Raw genomic sequence first — 12,058 nt, 5'->3', positions numbered from 1 at the left:
AAATTTAAGCATAGAACTATATGACCAGGCAATCCCACTCTGAGTACATACTCAAAAGAATTGAAAGAAAAGACCCATACAGGTATTTGCACACCAATGTTCCTAGCAGCATTATTCTCAATTGCCAAAAGACAGAAATAGCCCAAATGTTCCACAACCAAGGAATGGATAAACAAAATGTGGTATATACATCTAATGGATTATTATGCAGCCATGAAAAGTTACGAGGTTACGGTGCTTGTGACAACATAGATGAACCTTGAAGACCACATTAAGCTAGACAAAAAAGGATCAATATTGTACTCACTGACATAAAACAATTAAAGTAAGAAAATTAATAGAGCCAAAAACTAGAATACAGGTTACCAGAGGCTCCGCAGTGTTAAGAAATGTGAAGTTTTCAAAGTTTAATTGGTATAGAATTTCTATTGGAGGTGATGGAAAAGTTGAGGTTATGGATGACAGTGACAGTTGCACAACATTGTGAGTGTAACTAATACCACTGAATTATATATCTGAATGTGGTCAAAATGGAAAAGTTTACATTGTATATATGTTTCTAAAATTGTTAATAATTTCAAGACCAAGATGACAGAGAATTAAATCAAGCACAGAGACCTTTTGAGTCCCTGTGTTACTGCAGTGGTTACATGCCCATGAAGCGGGCCCTGTTTGTGACTATCAGCCAGGGGAACAGGCTTTGCTAAAACACAACTGAAATCTCTAAGCAGGAAACTAGTGAGTGTATTTTTAAAGCATGTATCAATTAACCCAGTAAAAGGTAATTATTTCCTTGAACACAATGATCTTTCCAGCCTCTGAGATTATCTAAGAAAAGAAATAAAATTGTCTTTGTATTAAAGAAAATATACCACCATCATAGTTGTGCTGTTGTTTTAGTCATGGAAGGGATTGGGAATGTAATTCAAAGCATATCTATTATATAAGCTTCACCTCATGTCTTAACAAACATCAAGTATCTATTTAGTCAGGATATGGGAAAAATCATTTATAGACTAAATTACTGGAACTCCCTTACGTTGCCAGGCATTTTTTTTTAATGTACTGAGATGAAATTCACATACCATAAAATTAACCATTTAACAATTTGATGGCATTTAGTATATTCATAATACTGTGCAACTTTCATTCCAGGCATTTTTAAATGAAGCCACTGGACCTCTAATTATAAAGAAGATATTTGCTAATATATATCTAATATAAGATATAGTTAATTTCCCTATCAACCAATCTGAAGTAACAAGATGTTTAAATTGTAATAGATAAAAAAAATTAAATGAGAAAAAGAGAAATTTTCCTGCTAGTAAAACTAGAAATAATATTAATTTATTGAGACATTTAAATTTTCTTCCCTACAGATACTAAAAAGGGGATAGAAACATGTTTATTTAGAATTACATATATAGGGCCCACCTGCACACATCGCAAGATCACCTTCCAAACCAGTTTTGTATTTATGGAAAAGGGGTAATGTCTCCACCTACTGAAGAGATGTCTCCTTGCAGCTACACATTTGCTCTTAATACTATGATCAGTGATTAAGTGATAGGGGGTTAAAACCAGAGCCAAAATTATTCCTGGTGGGTTGAGTTCTTGCCACTCACAGTCTAGTCCAGAGTCCAGAAGCACTGGCATCGCCTGGGAGCAGAATTTCAGGCCCCACCACAGACCTACAGAACTAGAATCGGCATCTTATCAAAATTCTCTGGTGATTCCTATGCAGATCAGAGTTTGAGAAACACTGGGTTAAGCAATCACCTACACTAAGGAAGTTCTGGGAAAGTTCTCCTATCCTCAATTATCAACTCCTCTTAGGTGACACACTGATCACAAATCAATCATTAAATACCTATTAGATTTCGAAAAAAAATGTGGCACTTGATAAAATAGAAGGTGCTAGAGGGAAGAGACCATCAGTTCAGTGAAATTAGGTCCAGCTGTGAGGCGCTCAGGCCAGGGCTGCCTGTAAACTGCTTTTTTTCCCTGCCCAGTACATTATAGCAATCGACTACAGATCACAAGAGCCCAGCCAAAAGCCATATGTTTGGCATCATGTGGACAGCATCTGTTATTTTTTAAGATACAACTAAAAACGTTGAAAACACAATAAAACAACTGTCATTCACTTAAAGCTTGCGCTTATATCTTAGCCCATGGATGGTTTTATGACAAATAAACAGTTGTATGAAGTCTCAGCTTAGTCACCTTCCTTTATACATTTCTTTTCTTGGTGAAGTACACTTCCATCTCTTTTTGGTTTGGTCCTAGAGTTACTTTTCTATATGTATGTGAATGCCACTGTAGATGATAAAGCGTTGTTGTATAAGCAGAAAGGAACTGTCTTTTAAGTTGATTCAGCAAATGGCCTACATGGGCATAAATATTATTTACACTCAATTCTGTTTACTAAAATTCAGTAGGGGTCTGGCTAATATGTTTCCTAATGTCTAGAATTCAGGCTATCATTGGAGTAGTAAGAGAGAAACATGTGTGGTTGGCATTTGGGAAAGTGGGTATGGGCAGATTTGCTGGCCCTTTTGAATCATATATGAACTAGATAATTCCAGATCATGTTCACTTTCTGAATTGGAAACTAATTTAGGCATGTGATAAATGTGCCTGTTAATAAATAATTGGTATCTTGAGAGCAGCTTATGTAAACACCCAAATATTTGGAAACCTCTTAGTTATTGGTTTAGGAAGCACTTAACCCCTTGCTGGAAAAAAAAATTATGATATTGACAAAACCATGTCTTATTTTTATCTGTCCATACTATAGTTTCGTTAGGCTTCAAATTCTCAGACAGGAATCAGGTTTGTTTTCTGTCTTTAGATGCTGGTTCAGAAAAGGTAAGTATGCTAATTGTCTTTGAAATTAGCATACAAACACTTCTAATAGCTTTCTGTGCTGCTGTAACAAATTACTGCAGACTAGGTGGCTTAAAACAATAGAAATTTACTCTTTCACAGTTTTGGAGGCTAGAAGTCTAATAACCAAGGTTTCAACAGGGTCCTGTCCCCTCTGAAGGCTCTAGAGAAGATTTTTTTTTTTTTGCCCCTTCATAGCTTCTGGGGGTTGCTGGCAATCCTTGACATTCCTTGATTTGTCATGCCATCACTCCAATTTCAGAGTCCACCTTCACGTGATGGTCTTCCCTCTGTGTGTGTCCCTTATCTCCAAATCTGGCTCTTCTAAAAAGGACACTAGTCATTACTCTGAGTATGACCTCATCTTAGTTTGATCACATTGCTAAAGACCCTAATAAATAAAGTCACATTCACAGGTACTGGGAGGAGGACAATATGGACAATATATCTTTTTGCAGGACACAATTCATTCCACAACAGTACTTAATATATTATTTTACATGGTGAGGATGGCAATTTTTCATAGATATTTTATTTTAATTAGGAAACCAAGATAGAAAAATAGCAATTCTCCTCTGTAGACTTTGCATTTAATTTCCCAAATCAAGTTATAAAATATCAAATTTATACTTATTTGATTCCACCAACTACTCTTTCATATTTCAGAATTTATTTTTTTTCACTGTGATTTCTTTTGGAGAGTAGCCAGGATGTAGGCTGGTCTGGAGACATAAAGATTTCATGTACAAAAAAAGACTATGGTAGGGTTCATTGGGAGGTATTGACAAAAACAAAAAAGAATGAAAGATAAAATCAGTATATGTTCTCAGTGAAAAGTAGGAAGGCTTGGTATTTATTTGTAATAAGAAAAACTTGGAAATTATCTTATTAATTTAGTCATTTAATTTGGAATCAAAATTATTTATTACCCTAGACTGATTCTTTCACAAAACACCAAGTTCCTTAACTCATTTATCTCTAAATAAATCACTTAGTAATTTAAAATGCTGTAACATCTGTAGTCCATTATAAGTCACTGTTTTTAAATTAGTGTTCATGTTTAATGTTATTACTATATGGACTAAATTCAAAAAAATCTGGTTCATTTAAGTGCAGAATGTCATTTTTAATCATGTTCCTTCCCACCTTGTGCTTCCATCACTTTATTTATATACTGATGACATACTTAACAAGATGAATTATAAGTATTATAACTAGACTGAGCTCTTCCGGTATCAGAGCCGTGTCTTCTTCATCTTTACACCCCTAGTGGCTACTTGGTAGAAGCTGACTGGAAAGTAGATATTGAACATAAGAATAAACTCTTTGAAAAGGAAAGGAAAAGACAGTCAATTTGACAACTGTTTTTCTGGTGTATACTGTCCAACTATTTCATTTATTTAAAGACATAAACCCATTTGATTAAAGATTTTGGCTACCTATGAAGCATAAGCCAACTAAAATGGCAGAAGACACAGGGTACAGAAATAGGCTTAATAATGGTTCCAAACAGCAGTGGAGGGTAACATATGGAAATGATGACCATTATGTTCTGAGCACAGAGTCAGATATGGTCAAATAGTACTGGGCTTGCTTAATAGAGCACTTTGCTGGTTGAATTATAGCTCAGCCACTGCTAGTTTGCGGAGAGGGTAGGATATGGCAGTAAACTGACAAGATTTCCCTTGTGGGATTTTCTCCGTCCACTGTTAGGCATGGGGAGTTTGGTATATAACTGGGAGAGAGTAAACAGTCAGATTGGGGCAGATGTCAGAAGTAGGAAAGAAGACAACCCTTATATCTTTCCTACCAGACCGTGGAATGGATTTGACCTCTTATTAGAGGAAAAGGTCACACAAAAAGTAAACTTAGTGTAGATCATGTGTATGGTTAAAAAAGAAATCTTTCACGTTGTACAGAATTGTTTACAATGATAAAAAATAACTCCTTCTAACACATCCCATACCCCAGGGATGATCACTTTTACTTTTAATAAAATTCCACATTTCAAAAGAATGCATTTATACTGCTATCTTTTGATTTATGAATTTTAGCCATTATCAATTGAATTCTAGTAATATGAAAGTTTGATTTGCTTATAGAATTCTAATCTTGTCTCTTTTTAGTGTTTCAAGCTGTATGTACCCCAGAAAACCATGTTCTTAAATCTAATCCATTCCTGTAGGTGTGAACCCATTGTAAAAAGTATCTTTTTTTTTTTAACATAACAACATACAAATATAAACATTCTCAACACACGAGCATTCCATTCTTGGTATATAATCAATAACTCACAATATTATCACATAGTTGTATATTCATCACCATGATCATTTCTTAGAACATTTGCATCATTTCAGAAAAAAAAATAAAAAGAAAAAAGAAATACTCATACATACCATACCTCTTACCCCACCCTATCATTGACTGCTAGTATTTCCAACTACCCAACATATTTTAGCCTTTCTTTCCCCTATTTTTTTCTATACCCCTTGCCATTCCCTTTCATTGATTACTAGCATTTCAATCTACCAAATTTTTTTTAACATTTGTTCCCCCATTATTTATTTCTTTTTAATCCATATGTTTTACCCATCTGTCCATATAATAGATAAAAGGAGCATCAGAAAGTTTTTCACAATCATAGTCACATTGCAAAAGCTATATCATACAATCATCTTCAAGAAACCCAATATATTTTAGCCTTTCCCTATTTTTTCTATACCCCTAACCACTCCCTTTCATTGATCACTAGCATTTCAACCTACTAAATCTATTTTTACATTTTCCCCCTATTATTTATTTATTTTTAATCCATATGTTTTACTCATCTGTCCATACCATAGATAAAAGGAGCATCAGACACAAGGTTTTCACAATCACACAGTAACACTGTGAAAGCTATATCATTATACAACCATTTTCAAGAAACATGGCTACTGGAACACAGCTCTACATTTTCAGGCACTGAAAATAGATGGTAATTCATATTTTAAAACTTTAACTTATGGGTGAGACTAAAGCAAAAAATGTTTATTTGGTACAAAATTTATATTTTGACACATGCATTTCCTAATATAACTTATATGGATAGTTTCGCTGAACACCGTAAGTACATGGAACCTTGAGCAGGGCATGAGATTTTGTCGGTTTGTCCAGAATGATGCCTCGATAAATCCCATAGTGATTTGAACAGTGAATAGAAAAGTATTTGCAAAGTCCCCTTGGGGAAATGGTGAGAAAGGGGGAAAATTCAACTTCCCCATGTGGAGAATGCCACATTCTTTGGGGAAAAAACATTGCCTTGATGATGTCTTGATTGGGATTTTCTTTTAGCTTCAAAATCATGAGCAAATAAATTTCCATTTTTTAAGCCAACCCTGTTTCATGGTATATACTTGAGCAGCCTCAGAAACTAAAACATTCTTCTTCTTCCCTATATTTTAGGCTAGGCCTCTTTAGTAAATTTCAAGTAATACATCTCCTCATTTACTCCTTACTGCATTAATCAAAGAAATGTGCTCTCTCAAATCTTGACATTTTTGGATGAGATATGCCCTCCCCTAAACTACCCTTCACCTGTCTTCCTTCTTCTTCATCAAAATATTTATCTGCACTTTTATATTGTTGAAGTCGAAAACAAACTTTCTCGCCTTTAAAGAGTTAATGCTCCCATGCTTTGCCTGTAAATTGATTCTAAAATTTGGAATTCAGTAGTACTATATCATTAGAAAAATGTGAATAAGATTCACTGCAGAGCCCAGAAAGCAGTACTGTTTTTTTTTTCCTTTCTTGTGCATCATTTCTGATTTTCCTGGCACTTCCAATTGTCTTTATTTTTTCTTATGCCATTTGTACCTACCATGCCCTACATTTTTCCCACTTCTCCATCTGATATATTATTTTACTTTTTCTTATCTATTTCCCAACCAGTGTATTTATAAAAGACAGTTGAAAAAAATGAATATTTGTAAATACGGGCCTGAGTAAATAAAATATGATAATATATAGGATGCAGTATTAGTAGATATTCCAAATGATATTATAGGATAACATTTCATGATCTAGGATAATGTTCATAGTTTGTTGGTTAGCAAAAACAAAATATATATATATATATATATATATATATAAATGATACAATTTTGTTTTAAAGTCCATAAAAATAAAGCTTTGAAAATATGTACACTAAAATTACACTAGTGATTACCCATAGATTATAAATTACTTATAATTTATATATTATGGATAATTTCTTATTTGTGAATACATCACATTTTAAATATCACATACTTTGGAATAAGGCCTTCTGGATTCAAGTTCCAGCTCTAACTGTGTCATTTTGGGTAAGTTACTTTGCATCTCTGTGAAATAGATTCCTCATTTGTAAAATGGAGACATAAATAATACTTATGAGATTGCTGTGAAAATCAATTTAAATAATCAATTTATATAAAGCACTTGGAACCTGCCTAGCACATATCAAGTGCTATTGTGATTTTCTCCATTTTCTATAATAGTACATATAATATTAATAGTCAGAAACAAATCAAAAACTTCAAAACTTGTAAGGAATTCACTCGGTAAAGAGAAATTATATAAATTGTAGCAAGACTAGAATGAATATGACAATGATGATAACACTAATACTAATAAAAAAATTTAATTTTGCCTAAATTAGTCTTGTCACAAATAAACTCAATCTGATTCTTGCTATAAATAAGCAAGGTACTGCGGCAGGACAGTGTCCCAGGCAGGAATTGTGCTTCAGGGGTGGGCCCTTCCATGAGTGACTTGAGTGGAGCCAAGAGATAAGTAGGAGACCAGGAAGCAGACAGGTGTTAGGAAGATAGGGAGGACAAGCAGGGGGCGTATATAGTACGTGGCATCGATGGTAGCACTGTGAGTATGTGCCAAATGCAATCAAAGGAAAAGATCCAGCAGCAAAAAAAAGAGCCTGGGAAGCTCAGTCAAGAGAAAAGATTAGACTCACAGGGAGGAAGGCAGAGATGGAGAGCGTCTGCATAGGCGAGGAAGCTATGGCACTTCAACAGAGCTCCTGCTTCCATGGAGCCTGTAGAGCCCACGAAGCCCTGAATGGTGGCCACTGAACTAAACACTAAAAAACCTGCAGAAAAACTGAAGTAAGCCCTTGAAAGATTTGTGCTTAAATCATATCAATTTGCAATAATTCTTGACAAATAAAATGTTGGAAAAACTGTTACGTTTACCACATATTAACCAGCCATCTGGATAAACCCTAACATTTGTGAAGCCCACATATCATTTTTGAAATATTTTGAAAATTTATAAATCAAGGCAACCTATTTTTATATAAAATGTATTATATCCTCCTATCTTTGTATTTTGAGAAATACAAAGATAAATTTGTATTCATTCAAATGAGACAAGAAAGATGAATAAAATGTGTAGAGCTATGCTTTTTTATGTATGATTAAAGTCAACAAAATATCAGATAACTGTATTTGACATATATTAAACTTGTCTTAGTGGTCTGTTATGGAATCTATAAATTATAAATAACATTTTTAAAATTTATTTTTCTTGCCTTTATTTCAACTAATAACTTTGCTATAAGCAAGATTTTTACAGTTTGTTATTTTGAAAGTAATCTTTTAAGAATTAAAAGTGAAAATCATAAACAAAGTATACAAAATATTAGCATATTTATATTAACATGTAAATTATGGTAATTGCAAAAATCAAAATATTAAAATCAGTTTAAACGTGTTTTTGAAAACTTATTTTGTTTTAAAAAATATTCAAAATTACATATTAGAAGCTAAAGGTAAAATTTAAATTATGATTATTATCAAATTTTAAATATAAATTATGTAAATAATGCTGAAATTTTGAGTTTTTGAAAATTTAAACTTGTTAAATATTTAATAAAAATGAAACTATCTTCCTGGTGCCTGCCCATGCAAAAAAAAAAAAAGTTCAGCAATTCTAACATTCAATGTCCTTCTAGCTATCAACTGTTATGCTTTATGCATATTATATGTAAACCCATATATCAATTTAAATGAAGTATTGTTACATATTGCAAAATAGTCTTCAGCTACCTTATGCAAATATTGCAGATGCTGTGCTAATATGTGAGAACCTTCAGAGCCAGAAATTGAAACAGAGAGAAGCCAAAAAATGGACTTTAGGCACTTATGAGTAAGTGAAACTTTGTTAACAAGAATTGATCGTACTCATGCTACCTGAGAAGAAGGATTTGACAAGTTAATTTATTTTTTCTTTTACCTAGGTGCTTCTGCTACTCCAATCTTTCTCATTCTCTGAAGCAGTACCCATCTCCAAAGTCAACAGCAGCACCTTTCGTACAGGGCAAGGAAAGGAGAAAAGCATTTCCCTGGAGCCTGAACAAGGTTAGTCATAAGAATGATGGTTGCACTATCCCTGGGCAGAACACTGTATCCTGAGTAATCGTGGAGCCAATATGTTCTTTAATAAATTGTGTGTGTGTGTGTGTGAAAGAGAGAGAAAGACAGAGACAGAAAGATGGAGAGAGGGAGAGAGGAAGAAATGGAGGGATAGAGGGAGAGCTGGTCATCAACTAGATCTCCAAAGAAATACGGGCCCCTGGCTGGGCTGGAGGCCCCGCTTGTCTGGTTCTAAGCGTGGTACTTACTAGAACAGAAATGAGTCAGATTCCTATAAAGATCCTAGCACAAAAGGAACATCACTACTAACTGATTCTCAAAGGTTTCTATGTCATTATTGAGGCCAAAATTAAAATAAAAGCAAAAGTGAAAAAGTTCAACAAATCCTACATTACAGGTTCCATGAAGGCAAGTATCCAACAGGCCACCACTATATACCTTACATACCGGTGTACAATACTGGGTACATAGTAGGATCTTAATAAATATTTATGAAATAAATTAATGAATATCTTGACTGCCTACTACACATTATATGATAAACTACAGTTAAAACAGTGAATGCCCCTCATTCCCCATAACCTGAGGGAGTTATCTGAGTCAAGATTCACACACCAAAGTAGAATTTAGTAACCTTTTCAAAAGATTTTTCCATGGCTTATGGGACAGCTCAACCTTAAAGCAGAGGAAACCCTTTTCTGCTATGACAAGTTTTAGGGATGATGGCAGGGCCACTGCTCATTAGTAAGCTCTCAAATAGATTTCAAGAATAAGGGAATTAAAATAAGTGTTAAATGACCAGAGCTTGAAAGCAGTAAATACGATGTTTGAAACAAAAAAAAAAAAAAAAGAATAAATCAATACCAGATCTGAGGTTTCTTTACTGAACTTTCCATTCATGACACAGTTTGAGGGAGGGTGTCCAGTGAATCTGGATGTATTTCAGTAATTTGACAGCCTTCTTCCAGTTTCAGTCTGACTTTGGCTTCCTCTCTGTCTCTGCTCCAAGCTTAAATCAACTTCCACTCTCTATTCCAAATTTGAGCTGTTCCATAAGCATCTCCCCTGGCATTAAGTCACTTCACCCATGAACTTTAGGGTTGGGTGGCACAACTCATGAACTCAGTCTGCCTGGTGGGTCATTTGGAACTGAAATGAAACAGGGTTCAGTTCATTGACTGACAAACATTCAACGAAGCATTTAAATATAAACTTCAGATCATTTAGAGGGATATTATAAAAAGAAACAGAAGAACAAAAATTGTTACAATAAAATAAAACAAATTTTTGGAAAATGTTGACTTTTATAACTGTCAAAGATTACAGTATTCATGGAATTATGTTTTAACTCTTTTGATTTCTCTTTCTCCAGAATAATCATACTTACCCAGACTCCTAGTCTAGGATTTTATATGAGCATGTCGACTTACTCAATGACAACATGGACTTTTTACCAATTATGAGTAAATAATGTATTTGTACAAGTGGAAGCGATTTGCAACAAATTTGACTTATCAAGCAGTACTAAGTTTAGCACTGATAAATAAATATTAGTAAAATGTTGGATGGGATTCAGACCACATTGGTTGGAACAAATCAGCATAGGTTCCAGAAGAAGCAGAGAGTTAGTAGCATAATAAAAATCAAGAGCATTAAATTCACCTAACAGGCCAGGCTGACAGCACTGGAGGCTAATATCTTTCCTTTATTCCCAAACCATGTATAATTTAAGATTCAGGCTCAAGTATTACCAAGATTTCCTCTAATGTTCTTCCAATAAACTTAACATTTTTCATTAAGGAACACCTCATATGAAGAAAAAGTAAAGCCTCCACCTCATGATTTAAGATTTAATCTTGAAATTTTTCAACAAACAAAACAATTATTTCCTGGATTTATGGGAATCTCCACTATGAGTTTCAAGCACTTGGGCTCCTTGGAGGCAGAGATTAAGTCTCTTACCTTTACAATCCATCTTCCTTAAATAGAGGCCCTGGTAAAAAGCTGGTGCTCCAGACATATTCACTGAGTGGATTCATGAAATCATGTAACTGACTCATTTTTCCAGCATTAACTTTTTAAAAATGTTTCAGTTTCAATAAAATTAAAATGTGATTTATAACAGGCATGAAAAAGGCCAGATACTGAAGTGTTATTTACAAAAATAAAAATACCGACTAACACATAACAATCTAATAAAACATTTAGTTTTTGTAAATGTACAGTTAAATTTATGTTCTATATACAATGTATTTCTATTTACAATGCTAGTAGCTAACCTCTCCTGCTTCTTTGTTACTCAGATTTGGCTATGACCATTTTCAAGAATATGAGGTAGATTTTTCCTCTGAGGTGCATAGCTATGGGAATCAAGAATAATATCTTCAACTTGTCACACAAACAGTTCTGACACTGCATTCTATGAACAATGTGTGCACAAAACTCTGATCCTTTTCTCAATTCCAGGTTCATACCTTCAATATAAGATTAATCACTACCCACTGTTTTATATAATCATTGTGTACTAGGCAATATATTATAGCATGAGGAAGTCCTGAAGCACTATGACAGAGTATCTCACTATCACAGTTTTGCCTTATTTAGGGATAGAGTGCTCAATAAGGCACTCTTACTGGTTTTTTGTTTGTTTGTTTCTATTTTTAGTGGTTGAAATAAACTTAATGCTAGAGAGAAACTGGAGGGACATTTCAACCTTAATGGCCCTTACATGTGGGGTTATAGCCAAGTGCTAAACT

The 12,058-nt window shown here is 34.0% G+C and overlaps 2 protein-coding genes across 5 annotated transcripts in view; one reads left to right on the top strand and one right to left on the bottom strand.

The window, feature by feature from the left end:
- Positions 1-12,058, top strand: part of LOC143685172 (uncharacterized) — a 189,050-nt gene that overhangs the window by 167,836 nt on the left and 9,156 nt on the right. For 2 of the 3 annotated variants that reach the window (XR_013176437.1, XM_077162830.1), the window contains 2 exons: positions 8,994-9,075; positions 9,167-9,287. Coding sequence is in view for 2 of the 3 variants with exons in the window: in XM_077162830.1 (XP_077018945.1) it covers positions 8,994-9,075; positions 9,167-9,287 (203 nt within the window). In the remaining variant the exon portion in view is untranslated. Of the gene's footprint in view, positions 1-8,993; positions 9,076-9,166; positions 9,388-12,058 lie in introns of those variants that run through there. The other variant, XM_077162829.1, reaches the window with a different exon arrangement.
- Positions 10,166-12,058, bottom strand: part of CENPW (centromere protein W) — a 35,728-nt gene continuing 33,835 nt past the window's right edge. For both annotated transcript variants that reach the window (XR_013176446.1, XM_077162834.1), the window contains one exon: positions 10,166-10,451. The gene's annotated coding sequence lies outside the window, so the exon portion shown is untranslated. The remainder of the gene's footprint in view (positions 10,452-12,058) is intronic.

This window comes from Tamandua tetradactyla, chromosome 5 (genome assembly GCF_023851605.1).
Source record: "Tamandua tetradactyla isolate mTamTet1 chromosome 5, mTamTet1.pri, whole genome shotgun sequence".
NCBI lineage: Eukaryota > Metazoa > Chordata > Mammalia > Pilosa > Myrmecophagidae > Tamandua > Tamandua tetradactyla.
Note: the sequence above shows the minus strand (reverse complement) of the source record. Positions and strands in the feature narration are given on the sequence as shown.